Here is a 16562-nt window from a genome sequence, read left to right as displayed (position 1 = left end):
GAGCTTGTTGAATACATGATGTACATGCCAGGGTGCATATGTATACCCACCAGAGAAGCATATGGTGAAAAATACAGAGAGACAGATACCTTCCTACATATGAAAAAGTCCCACAGAGAAAGCCTCATGTATGGTCAGTGCACACCCAACGATAGAAGTGCAAGGGTATACAAGAAATACAGAACTGCATGTGCCTGTAGCTACTTCCAGACAGGTGTGTGGGCAGGGAAGAGAGCAGCTCCTGCGTTGAGTGGGAGGCCCATCTGGGGGAAGCCAGATAGGCAGGCAGAGGGACAGAGACAGACACTGGAGAGAAACTCAGCCCTGCAAGATAGAACGATAAGCTTGCCTGTTTCAAGAGAAGGAGGGTAGATTAGGGGATGTAAAGAGGGAAAAACACACAGAGGCTGGGAGAGGAAGAAACCAGCAGGAGAGGCCAACCCATAGTCAGAAACAGACCCACAGAGCAGAGGGTGGGGAGAGGCATTGCTGGGGACAGTGGGTCAGCCAGCCACCTGTGTGGAGCAACAAGCAGACTGTACAGTTGATTACAGTAAAATTGATGACACTGTACACCTAGCAGGGAAGGAGTGGGGAGAGGAGGCCCACCCAGGGAAGGGGAATGATGGTGCCCAGTGAGGTGGCAGAGAGACCCCCGTTGCCCACTGATCTGCATAATTGCTAAGGGCTGACCAAGGGAGTTCTGTTAGCTTTCCTGCCTTCATATGTGGCTTTCATTTGTGCCTCCTGCACCCTAGTGTTCACATGTTTGGGATTAAGTTTGGATTGCTGTGACTCCAGAAGCACCTACGTTTATATACCAACATCGTCTAGGAGATAGGGGATCATATAGTCTCTGATTTCTTTCCCAGCCATCCACTTAGTTCCTGATTTTTTTTTTTTTAATTTACTTTTTTAGTCAAAGCTACCAAAGTCAGTGGCTTTGTTTGCTTCTGGCTCCTTCTATTGCCTGTTAATAATCAGTACTATCTTTTTCCGTTCCTGTGAATGCAAATTAATGTGTCTGGTTAATCTGTACCGAGACAAAGGGAAAGGGTGAAGACTTTTTTCTAAGTCCCTCCTCCTTTCTGAGTGTGGTAGGTCCAGGTAGACTGAGTGAGTCATAGGATTATTTTTCTTCTGAAGAGCTGGTGGTAGAAATGGTGGTGTGCAGGGGGAGGGGGAAAAAATGCTGACTTGGCCTTTATAGCTGGACACTGCCTTGTTCCTGACTTAACCAGCTCCTGTCCTAAGGCCTGACTGGGACACACTGTCACCATAGCCACATAAATACTTTTTAAAAGACTAGGAGAAGCAGGAATTGGAGTGAGTCTGTCAACCCCAGAGGGATGAAATGTAGGCAGAGCCTGAAGAGATAGAAGTCAGGGACATTTCAGGCTGATACAGCAGAATCCTTAGGAGTGTTCAGCTAAGCCTCCCACAAATGTGTCCTCGGTGCCCCTCCTCCTGGCTCAGGCCAGACGGGCTCCTTCCTCTGTGGGCACAATAACAGTTGCCAGCAGTGGGCATCTGGCAGAGTTTTTATCCCTTAGTAAAATGATCCTTATTAGATCTTTCCCACTTTCTTTCATTATCAGAAGTCGAGCCCATGACTTTAAATTGCAGCTGTTGTTTGGAAGTGTGCCGCATGCACTGGCTGATCGGGAGGAGGTTTCTGGTGGTCCAACCAATGCTCTGGCCATTCCTGTGCTCATGCAGGGAGGTGCGTGGTGTTCCACAGCAGGCAGCACGGGCCAGTGCGAGGCGACGACTATCACTCCTTCTCTTACAACGGCTTTCTAAGGGCCAGACAGTCAACAGATTAATTTCCTAAATTAAGCATCAGAGAGTTCTTTTTGTCCAGATTATTTTATCCATAAAATTCTGAATTAGTCCATTTGACCTATGGCTTTAGGGAAGTGAATTTAGGAATTTTAAGATGCTATGATTTTTTTTTTTTTTTATGATTTAGACAGGGCAGCGAAGTTCTTTAGATATAATTGAGTAAATAAACTAAATTATTAGAGCTCATGGAAACAAGATGGCTAATAAAAATTCTGAGATCTTGGTTTTCTCAAATTCCAGTTCCTTACTGTTTCAGAAGACAAAAATACCTAATTGGCCTTCATTATTTCAAGTTTTCTATTTTTAGAGAAGAAATGAAGAATACTATCTTAGGAAACCACCTACATAGGGATGGAGGGAGGGGGACATTGTAAATTCAGGAAAGAGTTACAGTTGGAGTAAATATCATCTAAAAGTTGTTTTCCACTTGGTTTGAATATGGAAGCAGTTTCAAATTGGTTATATACAGTAAAACCTCTACAAGTGGGAACCTTTGTAAGGCGAAAACCTGTTAGAGAAGGAAAGCTTAAATATTTTTCAAGAATCAAGAGCAATAGAAAAGTGGTAAGACTGCACCCTGTCAAAAGCAGAAAATTTCGCAAGACTCAGAAATAAGGCAGTCCTATTGAGTTCTGGAAACCCTGGTGGCATAGTGGTTAAGTGCTACGGCTGCAACCAAAGGGTTGGCAGTTCGAGTCCACCGGGCGTTCCTTGGAAACTCTGTGGGGCAGCTCTCCTCTGTCCTGTAAGGTTGCTATGAGTCAGAATCGACTCGACGGCACTGGGTTTGTTTTTTTGGCTATTGAGTTCTGGTTCTCACAAGTTTTACTGTATAAAAAAGTGTTAACTGAAAAATTATTTTTTTGATTTGCAGAATAAATCCAGACATGTTAATACAGATATCTAGAATATATTGCAAAGCTGCTTGTTTTTTAAATCTTTATAGATTGATTTTTTTGAATGAGGGGACAAGTTACTAAATAAAGAAAAAAGATTACAAATTACAACTTTATAATCATTCTAAATTAGTATCTATGATCATGTGGTCTACATAAGCTTTACATATCTTAAATAAACATATATTACTATAATTACATATTTCTACCAAATGTATCCTGAAATTATATTTGAAATGAAAACTCAAATTCTAAAATACCATATTTTAGCTAGTTTCCTTAGTAGTATAGCTGGCTTTATTTTGCTATTTAAATAATTCATTTGTAGTAACAAAAGTCATAGTGAAATATTATTTTCAGATTGTGTCATGCTGAGCTTGTCAATTTAGTTTTTAAAGAATGTTTACTCAAAGTTTCAAAGGTAGTGACTCAAATAATATTATCATGTTTTCCCAACTATTATATCAAATGTCTGTATAGTTGTGTTTGGGGGTGGGGGCTGCTCGTTCTCTGTCCCTGAAGATCAGAAGGCAAATGCCTTTAAGGTAAGATTCTGTTACCATATTCTCTTGTCAACTCTAACTATTGGCTGGAAATACATTTTCCTGCCTTGATTAGTTTCTTCTAGGAAAACGATAGTGGTTTGAAAATTTATGCAAATATACATTTAATTTTACGTAAGGAACTCAGTCTTTCTATGTATTACTACATACTATTATTTCCAGTCAAAGCAGGTCTTATTTAAGCCTCCAAAATTGCTGTCCTTCACGGTAGCTCCCTTTAATGTGTTACTTGGTCTTCACTGATCCCACAGGTCATGTGGCAAGTGATTTCCTTGCCTTAGTCTTGCCCCGTCAGGTGAATTTTTCAGCATTTGATTCATTATGGTTTTAAGAGGCACAGAAAAAAACTCATACCCTGCTTTTTCTTTATCACTCCCCTTTTCTGCCTGTCCTCAAACAATTGTATGTGTGTGTGTGTGACTAATTTCTATAATCTGTCTTATAAATACCAAAGACTGATTTCTCCTTAAGGTATCACTTGAGCACCTAGACCTGCCACCACGGAGCTGCCACAACTATCCAGTAGGTACTCAGGACGTGTTTATTAAGTAAAACAATAAGCCTGCTTTAACAGACACCTTTTATTACACTTTAAAAGTATAGCCAGGTTTAATTTAAATAACTGAATGATACTGACTTTTGACTTAGACCCACATTCAGTGTGAACTTGATCTTAAAATGCTTTTTATCACATAAAGACAAATTTGTGCCCATGTTGCCATGTTTGAAAAGTTTATTCAAATGATCAGGCACTCAGAGCAAAGGAGGGTGCTCCTCCCAGTGAAAAGCAGCAGCCAGATTGCCTAAAAAGATAGACAGGGAACCTTGGCACCAGAATTAGGAAGAGAAAGAAAGAACATATGTGAAGGATTGGAGTATGTTCAAGAACAGAATTTAAAAGGAAAGGGGCATGGAATTCTTGGAATGATTTATAGGAAAGCTTACCCAGGACAGTCATCAGATCCAGCCTTTCCATTTGCTCTGTTTGCACCTGTAAAAAATCGAGGAAGCTGTACTCATAGCACTTATTAGATAATTTGTGAGAAAGCCAGCAAAGGGAGGAAAATGAGAATTTCAGCCCAACTAAAGCTGGGTCATTTTTAAGTTTGCGGTGATCACTTTCTCTGCCACAAAGAGACTCAGGAGCCCTGCTCCAGAGTCCAGCCCACATATTTGCCAATTTTGGCCAAATATATTTAGAGTGTTTGACAAGATGTCCCTAAAATGTGATGAGCTAAGATTTAGCAAAAAAAAAAAAAAATTGCCCATATGGCTTTCAGAAAAGCATGTATATAATCTTACATTTGACTGTCCTGCATACCTCAGCTCCATACAGCATTTTTCATGACATATGCAAAAACCTAGAAAAGCAGGTCTGGAATAGAATACAATAAATTAATGACTGTGTCTCCACAGCTAAATCGAAGCTGAAAATTGTGGCATAATTCAGGTTAGATTTATCAGGGAGCGTTGCTTTCTCTTTCTCCTCTTTTTTCTTTTCCTTTTCTTTACCTTCCTTTCTCTTTGTCTCTGTCTCTCTCTCTTTCTCTTCATATGTCTATAGTTTCTGTTGTGGTATTATGGCTCTTGCAAGCCGTGTTAAATCTTCAGGAAGAGCTGATTTAACGGCATCCACTAATAACTTTGCCAACAAAGGCCAAACCGAACTTTTCCATGTGCGCAGTTTAACATAATATAGGAAGAGAGTCAGTATCTTGTTAATGAGACTATAAGCTCCTTAAGAATTCATGAATCAAAATGAACACCTTGAATTGAACTCTGCAGTCAGGGCGTTTGGCTACCAGTTTCCCAGTAACTAGATTGAAAGACAGATGGCATAAGTTTCTTTTCTTTTTGGTAATTCTGTCTGCTGTTGATCTAAAAAAGATCCTTGGATCTTGAAGGATTTTAGCAGACAGAGACTAGATCGGGGACCACGTCTCTGGCAGAGGGAATGGCATGAGCAAGGAAAAGACAGTGGTAGAAAAGCTAGGGCAGGTTCTGAGAAACACAAGGAAAATCCTGTTCCACTTAACCTGGAGTGCAGGAGGAGAATAAAGTCAGATTTAAGAGAGGAAAGGCAGGTTGGAGCAGTTTGATTACCTTACTAAGAAGTTTGTGTCTCATCCTGCCAACACTGGGGAGATGAGTAGAAACTTAAGGTGGTAATGTGATTTGAGCTATTCTGGCCTCCATGTACAGAATGAATATATGATGCATCTGGAAGGAAGAAGACAGGTTGGGAAGAAATATGTGGTCCAGGCCAGAGGTAATTGGTGTACGAACTAGGATATTGGTGGGAGACATTAGAAATGAGTAGAATGTACAGAATTTAACAACAGGTTTTAAAGGTGGAGGGTTGAATTGCAATTTCTCACCAATGGGACTAGGAGGAAAACCCTTAATAGAAAAAGGAAGATTAGAAGCATTAGGAAAGTCTGTGGAAGTGGGCAGATAAAGATGGTGAGTGCCATTTTGGTGAGTATTTACTCAGTCTTTTGTTTCATGATCAAGAGACTTATGATTGATTAGATGTTTTATATTTGAGAAGTGTATTTGAGTGTCTGAGGCTAGATTAGAACAGAACTGTATTGCTTACATGTCTTATATAAATACTTTCATTTGGATGGAAATTTGGGGGATTGTTGATGTTCTGAGGGAAAGTTGAAATTGTTAGATGCAATAAGTCTTGGTTTTGAACAGGCCTTTTTTAATTTTGTCTGTATTTTTATAGACTGTCTTTATTGAATAATTCTCGGTAAATTATACTTAAGATTATCATAGGACACAGATAATATGAAAAACTGATTTGATTTGAACATGAAGATCAGACCTTCTGTGGTTTCTGCCCCTAGTGATTATTGAAATATTAAATAACTCTATATAATGTACCTGGATTTATATTTGAGCATCATTTCAAAACAGCATAATTCCTAAAGGGTCAATACTTTAATTTTTTTCCAGACTATCTCCATTGTGAGGATGGCGCAGGACCAGGCAGTGTTTTGTTCTGTTGCGCATAGGGTCGCTATAAGTCGAAACTGACTCAAAGGCACCTAACAACAATAACATAAATCTTAGGATTTCAAGTAGTTCTTAAAGAAACATGGGAGGCAAACTTCAAACCAGCTAATGAGTTAGTTACCGTGAATCAGTCTTTAAATCAACAACATTTGAAGCATAAAAAAACAAAAACAAAAAATACCTGTTGCCATCGATTCCGACTCATAGCGATCCTATGGGACAGAGTAGAACTGCCCCATAGAGATTCCAAGGAATGCCTGGTGGATTCGAACTGCCTACCTTTCGGTTAACAGCCATAGCACTTAACCACTAAGCCACCAGTGTTTAGAGCTTATCGTGGGATTTATAATTGTATAACAAGCTTATATCTCAAATCTGACTGTGAATGCAAATAAAGGTTTGTTCCCTGGGATCATGAGCTCTAGAGTAGAAGCATACGGAGAAACAGTAAAATAAGCTTGGATTAGAAAATGGAGATTATTTTAAAAATACTGGAAATTGATACCAAAAAAAAAAAAAGAAGAAGCATCTAAAACACTTTTACAAAAAGGATCCATTGGAAAGCTTGAAACAGGGAAACTACATGACCGTATTTAAGGTTTCAGAAAGATCACTGTGGCTGCTGTGTGGATGAGGGATTATGTGGGAAGAGCAGAAGGCAGAGCCCTGAAGAGAGGTGATGGGGCTGGGATAGGAATGGTAATTATGGATGGGGTTAGATTTTGGATGTTTTAAAGATTGACAAGACTTGCTGATGGATGAAATATGTCAAGAAAAGAGGAGACAAATCAAGGATTACCAGTCAATTCTTAAGCAGTTGTGAAGAATGCTGTCACTTACTAAGATGGGGAACACTCAGATAGATGTAGGTTTGGGGAGTGAAAATTAAGAGTTGTGTTTGGATACTTTAAGCTTGAAGTACCCAGTAAGCTTCCATAAGAAGATGAGTTGGGGGAAGGTCAGAGCTGGAGATAAATATTTGGGGGGTATTAACACAGAGATGGCATTTAAGTCCAGAGAGCCATATATGCTCAGTTAGGGAGAGTGAATATATGAAGAAAAGAAAGGCAAGATCCCCAACATTTGGAGGCCAGTCATGCAGTGGACAATCAGAAAATAAGACAGAGGGAATGGGCAAGGAGGTAGGAGAAAAATCAGGAAAGTATTTGTAATAGGAAGGAATGGTCAACAGGATAGAACACTGTTAAATTGAGGTAAGAGAGGAAAAGAAATGACCACTGAACTTGGCAACAGAGGACCTCTCAGGTGCAATCTCAAGGAATAGTAGAGACAGAAGCCAACTGGAATGGGGTGAGTAGAGGAAGGGAGGTGAAGAAGTAGACACTATTTTCATATCCTCAAAAATGACCTCATTTTTTTGGTGTTCCATTTGAACACAGAATTCCCTGCATTTATTTCGTCACATATCTGCCCACTTCTACTAAATCACAAGTCCTTTCTTGACAGGGACAGACCATAACCTATTTAGCTTTATTCTCCAATGCCTTGTTCTATGCCTGGCACATGCCAGAAGATCAGTAAATGTTTGCTAAATGAATAAATGAGTATTTGGTAGCCTTAATTCTGACTTCTTCATCTTTATCTTTTATTAAAGAAAAATTATCTTAAAGATACTGAACTGAGTTTTTACTACATAGGCACCTTTCCTGGTCCTCTGAGGTATCATGGTTCTAATAATGGACACAAAAGCAATGATACTAAATATTATCTTAAAATATACCAACACTTACATTTCAGGTAAGCATATTTAGATCCTAAAGTGTCTGCGTGAATCTTATCAGAAAGTTCAAGCTACTATGAAACTTACCTTCCTTGGATGTGTGTGTGTATGTGTGTGTGAAACAAGTCTTGACAAGCCTGGCTTCACCCTTGAATAAGCCTGTTGTTCAGTGGAGAAGTTTCTAGTCAAGGTTACGTCCATGGGCCATGAACCAAGCACCCATAACTAGTGCGTTACAATGTGTATGTGTAACAAAAGCCTTGTGTACTCATGACTCATTGTTTTGTTTTTCACAAAGAAACTGTCAAATGAAAAAGAAGTAAGGGAATCAAAACACCAAAACAGAAGTGGAGATCGTTGTTGTTGTTGTTGTTAGGTGCCTTCGAGTCGGTTTCGACTATAGGGACCCTATGCACAGCAGAACGAAACACTGCCTGGTCCTGTGCCATCCTCACAATTGTTGTTATACTTGAGCTCATTGTTGCAGCCACTGTGTCAGTCCACCTCGTTGAGGTGTCTTCCTCTTTTCCGCTGACCCTGTACTTTGCCAAGCATGATATCCCTCTCCAGGGACTGATCCCTCCTGACAGCATATCCAAAGTATGTAAGACGCAGCCTCGCCATCCTTGCTTTTAAGGAACATTCTGGTTGTACTTCTTCCAAGATAGATTTGTTCGTTCTTCTGGCAGTCCATGGTATATTCAATATTCTTCACCAACACCACAATTCAAAGGCATCAGTTCTTCTTTGGTCTTCCTTATTCATTGTCCAGCTTTCACATGCATATGATGGGATTTAAAATACCATGGCTTGGGTCAGGCGCACCTTAGTCTTCAAGGTGACATCTTTTACATTTTTAAAAACATCTATGACAACAATAAATTTGGCTTACATCAGATGGCTATAGTGTTCCAGATAGCTATCTTTCAAAACAAAGATTGCATTAAATAGATTTAGGTTTTTGACCTCTTCCTACTGTTTTTAGTAATCCCTTTTATATTTCACTTTTTTCTGTGCTGTAATGAATAGAAAGAAATGATCCATTACTCCATATGCCCTTTTATGTGGTTCTTCTAAATCTGCAGAAAAGGAATTTCTCCTATTTATGAGGCCAGGTTGATTCACAAGATAAGATTCTAGATTTTGTGAAACTTAATGACTAGCTTTTTGTCATCTAATAGAAGGTTTGGGGCAAAAAAGGAGAGGCCATTTATTAAAGTAGTTTGGATTATCTCTAAATTTCTCATTCCTGCTATCATTCTGTGCGTATTACCAGGTTTTGACCAGAGCTAAGTATATTCGATTTCTTCGGGATCAACTGTATGATTTCCTGTGCCATTTCCTGCTTTAGCTCTGATTTTCTTTCTCTCTTTCTTTTTCTTTTTTCCCTGCCTAGATGTTTTTTATTACAGTGATTAAAATATAATTATTAGATATTCTTTGATTTCTCTATTGAGTGATGTTATAAAGAAGGAAGAATGTTATGACTTCAAATAAAATCATACCATAAGTTCTTAAAATGCTATAATATCTCTTTTCGGAAAGAAAGTTGATGTATTTTATACAAGTTGTATCTATAGGATTGCTATAAGTCAGAGTCGACTTGATGGCAACAGGTTTTTTTTTTTTTTTTTTTTGGTATCCCAGGAGAAATCACATTACTTTTTACAATTTCCTTGCACAAAACCAAAACCAGTCCCATTGCCTCGAGTCAGTTCCAACTCATGGTAACCCCATATGTTACAGAGTAGAGCTGGTCCATAGTGTTTTCTTGGCTGGGTTTTAATCTTTATGGAAGCGGACTGCCAGGGCTTTGTTCTGCTTATACAGATAAGCAATATGTAAACAGTCAAGAGATGCTTATGATAACTTTTGTGGTATAAATAACTTTGGTTTATTCAACTCCAAAGAAACCTTCTCTCCCACCCAAAGAAATCTTGTCAGATATTGCACTAAAATATTTGTATTACTTTTATAGCCCTGACATTACTATCTTCAGTGTTTTTCAAAATGCAGCAGGAGGAATATTCCTTGGAAATAAGTGGACATAGGTTTCTTTGGATATAGAGCAATTTTTGTTGCAGTAGTATTGGCTTGTAATGGCAGATGTCAGGAGTATAACCAAACTTGTGAATGTTTTAGTATTGCCTACACTTCTATTCTGTGCTTAAGAACGCCTTGCATTTCATAAAAGGTACAGACAATTAACTCAAGGAGCTCTAAAACCAGTGAAACTACTTGAACTTTAATAATCTTTTTACTGCAAAGCATCACCTTTATCAGGTTGTTGAAGCATTTGGCAAAGGGAATTTTCCTAGCTGAGTCCAATCTGCTGTTGTTTCTTGACTGGGTGTAGATACCAGATCACTATCTTACTTACAGTTCAAATTCTGTTCAGTTAAGCCCCGGAGTTACTTGATTTTCAAAAGAGCTACTTGGTACAAATATTTAATTAAAGCTAAAAATCAAAAGTTAAAGCTCTACGGAAACTCATTTATAATGGAATGTACTTAGTAACTTAAATATTGTTTTAAAGCATGCCGTATCATATTTGGCCACCTATAATCATATTATCTTTTAAAATTGACTAGCTTTTTTTTTTTAAGATACAATGAGTTGAGGTCACATTTGTGCAATTAACCTTAGGTTAAACAACATTTGGATGAAAAAATAACATGCTAAAGACATTTTCTTGTAATGGTGTTTACTTTTAGAATTTATCATTTCTGGTAGCTATTTTTTTTATGCCATTATCATAGCGGTCCGATATACAATAAATGGTGTACAGTTCTAGCTGTCTCCTCTTGTTGCATTTTTTTAAAACATTCAAGAAGTATAGCCTGGTAATGTCTTCTTATCTAAAATTGGGATTAAAACCAATAAAGAATTAGATATTCTTTTAAATATTTTTCTAGGTTTTCAGATATCTTAAAGGAGTTTTTCAGTAACAACTTAGTTTTTCAGGACAACTTAGTTTGTTCTGTTTGGATAAGCACCCACACTGTTTCATAGTTGAGGGTTTTATTGTTTTTTAAATGATAACACAAATATTTATGTATGTTTCTGTATTACGTAGGGTCCTTAATAGCAAAACATTAACATTTTTTAGTTTTTATTCAATCATAAACTGAACTTTGGAAATTGTTGTGATTCTGTGACATGCATTTTCCTTGGAAACCAAATGCCAGAACCGAGTGGGCATTTAGAATCTTCTAAATGTTCAGCACTAAGGGGTAACCTATTAGAGAGGAAAGAATACAGTATTTAGAGTCCAGAGAGCTAGATTTGAGGTCCAGCTGTGACAGTCACTAACTCTGTGATCCTGTGCAATGCACCCCACCTCTTGAGCCTCATTATTTATTCTTTCCCTGATATGGGGGGTAATGATCCCTTCCTATCACCCAGAGTTGGTTTTGGGAAGCTCACTTGAGGCAAAATTATATGTGTTACAAAATTATGTAAATAAAAGGTCATTTTTGTTGAGTCAGTCAATACATACAGTAGAGCTATAACAAACTGGTTGCCATTGAATTGATTCCACCTCTTAAGCAGATCAAAATTCAGAACATGAGGCAAAAATCATATAGAGTCACAATTACTCTTGCAGTCGATATAAAGCACAGTGCATATTGCTTTGTCTCTACAACCCTGAATAGTGTATAGTAGTGCATCACATATAGTAAAGAGAATATATCCAAATAATTTCATACTATTTTTTAGTTGAGCACAATGTAAATAAATACTTGTAAGTTAAATATGCATAAGACTTCTTGTATGATAACAACTAGGAATAAGACAACCTATGAAAAATACGTACTAGCATAGTGCAGCAGTCGACACTGACATCTGGAAAAACAGCTAATGGAAGATAACTTAAAGTGGGCATAGTTCATGGTTAGCATAGTGGTGGCAGCAGTGTTTGTTTGGCTACAAACAGGTTTAATTTTAATTTTTTTGATTTGAATCCTTTCACTTGCACATTCGTTCTCCATGTACTCAGCTCTTTCTGTTGTTTTACAGCTGGCCTCTTCCTACGTTCCCCTGCCGTGGGTCCTTCAAAACATTGAGTTTCTGACTCCTGGTTTAGTCAAAGGAAGGTATAGCTGAGGAAATTTAATCTTGAGCTTGGATGTTAAGTAAGCAATGCATACGGATTGTAAAAAATAGTTTTTGGAAAGGTATGCCAGGTTGAAGAAACAGGTAGGAGGTAGAAATAGAGGGCAAAGTATCTACAGAACAAACAAACAAAAGATTAACATGGCTGAGCTATAGTTGGGAGGAAGTGGAAAATGAAATTGGTTTGTTCTGTAGATGGTAGGGTCTGGTCTCCGTTTCTATGTGGAGGCGTTTGCTTGTTTTGATAGACAGTGGAAAAGAACCTACTGTGGGCTGGGTATCATGCTGATAGTGGTGTCTGAGCGAGATTCTGCTAGCTCTCTGAAGGATGAGCAGTATTGAGAAGGAACTGAAGGAATGGAGGAAGGCCTTTATCTAGGTGTGAGGTTATAAGGGCCTGAAATGAGCCATTGGCTTTCAAAGCAGAGATTAAAAGCTTAATTTGAGGGAATCTGCAGCAAACTGAGTTGAAGCTCCAGAGCCCTCTGCTTCATTTTTATTTGGTGCCTGATACTCAAACTTTCAGCGCTACTTATCATTATTTTTCCTGGGGTATGTCTGCTGGGTTCCCCTTCTCCTGTTTGCTCCAGATGCAGTTTTACTAATTTAGGCCTTTCTCACCAGTTTCAGAGTATTTCTAAAGCATCCCCTGGAGCTATTCTAATCTTTTTCTCTAGCCCTTGCCCCACCTCACTCCATCTGTCTCCATCTATCCTACCAAAAAAAAAAAAAAAAAATCTATCCTACAGGTGACTGTAAAAGCTGCATTCCTGAATCCTTCTTAAAGCAACTCACTTTCTTCTTCAGATAAGTAGAAGAGCCTCCAGTCGTTTATTCAGATCTAAAAGACCATTTAGATTATTGGGAGGCAGAGGATTGTTGGAAGGGAGTGGTGCAGGATTATTTTTATAGGGTGATAAACCTTTTGAATAGACATGAAATCCTACTGAAGTTTAAATTACTGTCCTATTTATTTTGTTTGTTGTTGTTAGGTGTCTTCGAATTGATTTTCCACTAGTAGTGACCCCATGTAACAGAATAAAACTGCCCAGTAGGGTTTTCTAGGCTGTAGTCTTTACGGAAGGAACGCTACCTTCGGAAGGAACGCTAGTAGTACAGGGGTTAAAGTACTCAGCTGCTAACCTAAACGTCAGTGGTTCGAACCCACTAACCACTTCGTGGGAGAGAGATGTGGCAGTCTGCTTCTGTAAAGATTTACAGCCTTGGAAACCCTATGGGGCAGTTCTGTTCTATCCTTTAGGGTCACTGTGAGTCTGAATCAACTCAATGGCCGTGGGTTTGAATTTTTTGTTTGTTTGCTTTTAATCTTTACAAGAGGAGATCCCCAGGTTAGCCGAGCTCTTAACCGTTGCATCATCAGGGCTCCTTATTTATTTTATAGCAGATGGAAAATAAAAATCAGGACAAGGAAATATTGAGTAGGAGTTGCCAAGTCCAGTTCTCTTCCTTTATCTTATATTTCAAATGTGAAAGTACTCTGTGTACACACAGACCTGCCCTCTGCAGTGCTCATTCCTGTCTCCTTGCTTCGGGTACTCCCTCCTCCCTGGAGTTGTCTTTTCTAAACTGCTGCGCAAGAATCACATTTTCCGTAAGCCCTTTGACTTTTCTAGTGTCTATTCTAGCATCCCCTTTTTGAGAGTTCTTACCGTGCCTCCCAGTAGTATTAGCCTAGTATTTTTTGTTGTTGTTGTCATTGTTGTTAGGTGCCCTTGATTCAGCTCCAACTCACGTGTGTATAACAGAATGAAGCATTGCCCAGCCCTGCACCATCTCCATGGTTGGTACGTTTGACTCCATTGTTTTGGCTGTTGCGTCAATCCATCTCATTGAGGATTTTCCTCATTTCCATGACCCTGTACTTTACCAGTCATGATATTTTTTTCCAGCAATTGGTTTTTCCTGATGATGTGCCCAAAGTAAGCAAGCCAAAGTCTCACCATCTTCACTTCTAAAGAACATCTTGATTTTATTTCTCATAAGACTGATGTGTTCATTTTGGCAGTTTGTGATATATTCAGTATTCTTTGCTAACACCACAGTTCGAATGCATCAATTCTTCTCTTTTCCTAGTATTTAATCATTGTCAAATTCTCTGCAACTGGAATATAAACTCTTTGGTCTGAGGGATTAGGCCTCACACTCTTGTATCTCTCATAGCAGATGTGGGTGGAACACGGGTAGTAAGAGAAAAGTAGCACGGCAAAGTAGGAGGATTGAGTCTTACGTTCTAGTCCCAGCTTAGTGGGACACATGGCCTGTGAAGGGTGCAGGAGAGAGATGTAGGTATCAACTATATTTTCTCTAAGGCCTCTTCTGGATTCAGAATTCTGTGATTCTAGTGATATGTCATTCACTAATAGAATATAGAAGATTGGGGAGAAGAGACTGTAAATTAACACTAAGATCTTAAGCCTGGAGAACCAAGAAGATCCAAGTGCTATTGCCAGAAAAGAAGAAAAAAGGTGACATTTTGGTTAGATGTGGGGGGAGTTTAGTGTTTGCTGTGTTTTGCTGTCATTGAGAGTTTTTAATGCAATGTGCCCTGTAGACAATGGGAAGTAGCAGGCTGTGGAGAGATGTGAATTGGGGAATGGAAAGCAGATTCAGAGTTATCAAACAGGCACTGTGAGCCTTGAAGAGGGAGTGGATCTAGAAAGAGGAAAGGGAGGGCACTGGCTTTTGCAATGAGAGGACTGATCAAAGAGATAGGAGAACTATGAAGGACTGATGTCTCTATGTGCACAGAAGAGATAATGTCCGATGCAGATGTCAGCAATTTGAAAATTTAAGAAAGTTTGTATTTGTTTGACTAGTAAGAATTGATGAACTTGATAGAGAATTTCAAATTCTCTTGTGAGTTGAGGACAGCCCCCAGGAAGAGGCTTTCTTAAGAAAGTGTAAGCAGCCACAGATCAGATGTTCTGTGCTTATGATTTGAAGGAGATTGAGGAGGCAGGGCTGACTGAAATATTGTGAAAGCTTGGAACCTGGGGCCTGTGTTACCCAAATTGCAGGACCGCCCTCCTTCGGCTCAAAGAGGGGCTCCCCAGAGCTCCTGCAGGCATGCTGTTGTTACTTCAGGAAGAGCCTTAACCTATGGAAGGTAGTTTGGGGTGCTGTTTCCCTCTATGGGAAGTTAATCTGTAGTTAATGTTTTCACAAAAGACCATGAATTAGAATGAACCACTACTAAAAGTTGGATTTTAAAAATTCAAGCTTTTATTTTCTTTAAATCCACTTCTCTCACACCGTGAAATAAATTTGTCACCCAGTAGTAGTCTGATTCTCCAATAAGTCTAAAGTTAAATAGATGTTTTTGTGGTGGTAGAACAATGAGTAACATCCATTGTGATGTTTTCTCCTCGGAGATATTTATCCATTTTTATAAATAATAATAGAATAGTAAATGTTACCACTTGATTTTACATTCAGGTAATCTACCTTTCAAAGAAGTATGTATCATTTCCTTATTTCTCTTTTTATTATAATCCTGATTAGTAAACTTTTAAATCTACAGAAAAGTGTTTGGAAATAGTAGGTAATGAGCAGTGACTGAGGAGAGGGGCACACGGGTGCCTCTTTGTATTTGGGGTAGAGACAGGGACTAGAAACTAGTGTTCTAGTTTTTATGCATTAGATTTGGATGTGAAGGTGTGAAGAATAATTTACAGGCTGTTAGGAGTCCTGGTGGTACAGTGGTTAAGAGCTTGGCTGCCAGTCAAAAGGTCGGCAGTTCAAATCCACCGGCTGCTCCTTGGAAACCCTGTGGGGGCAGTTCTACTCTGACTCAAAGGAATTGACTCAAGGGCAGTGGGCTTGGTTTTTGGTTTTAGCATCCTGTTAAGAGTTTTGCAAAGTTCCTCCAATTATCTCTTCCCTCTCCCCACCTCCATTAAAAACATATTAGAAAACTAAGCAAGAATATATGCTTTTTAATGTAAAATTGAATTATTCAACTAATCATGCCAAATTATGTCAGTCAGTTTCATAAACATGATTGGCTACACTGCCAAGAAATAGCTTTAGATTATGTGGTTCAGAGAAATTTAAACAATGCGATATTGTTCACCAAGACATCTTAATATAATAACATGTAAAATTAAGTATATGAGAAAAAGACATTTTCATAGAATATAGCACTGATAAAATGCACAAATTCAAAGTTTAAATAGTTCTGTGTTACTGCAACCAAGGTTTAACTGTTTTTTTTTCTTGTCTTTCTTTTAATAGAATTTAATTCCTTTTCGACCTTCAATTCAGTTTCAAGGACTCCAAGGGGTGAGTACTCTTATTGATTTAGCAAGAAAATCTAATAGTCTTTTCCATGCTATTATATTTAACATTTTAAATCCA

General features: G+C 38.6%; 1 protein-coding gene across 1 annotated transcript in view; it reads left to right on the top strand.

Annotated features, from left to right (window-relative positions):
• The window catches only part of ELL2 (elongation factor for RNA polymerase II 2), a 77650-nt gene that overhangs the window by 1967 nt on the left and 59121 nt on the right, over positions 1-16562 (top strand). Inside the window, exon 2 of the mRNA XM_049868828.1 lies at positions 16440-16487. Within this exon, the coding sequence (XP_049724785.1) occupies positions 16440-16487 (48 nt within the window). The remainder of the gene's footprint in view (positions 1-16439; positions 16488-16562) is intronic.

The sequence above is a fragment of the Elephas maximus genome, chromosome 2 (genome assembly GCF_024166365.1).
Source record: "Elephas maximus indicus isolate mEleMax1 chromosome 2, mEleMax1 primary haplotype, whole genome shotgun sequence".
In the NCBI taxonomy this organism is placed as follows: Eukaryota; Metazoa; Chordata; class Mammalia; order Proboscidea; family Elephantidae; genus Elephas; species Elephas maximus.
Note: the sequence above shows the minus strand (reverse complement) of the source record. Positions and strands in the feature narration are given on the sequence as shown.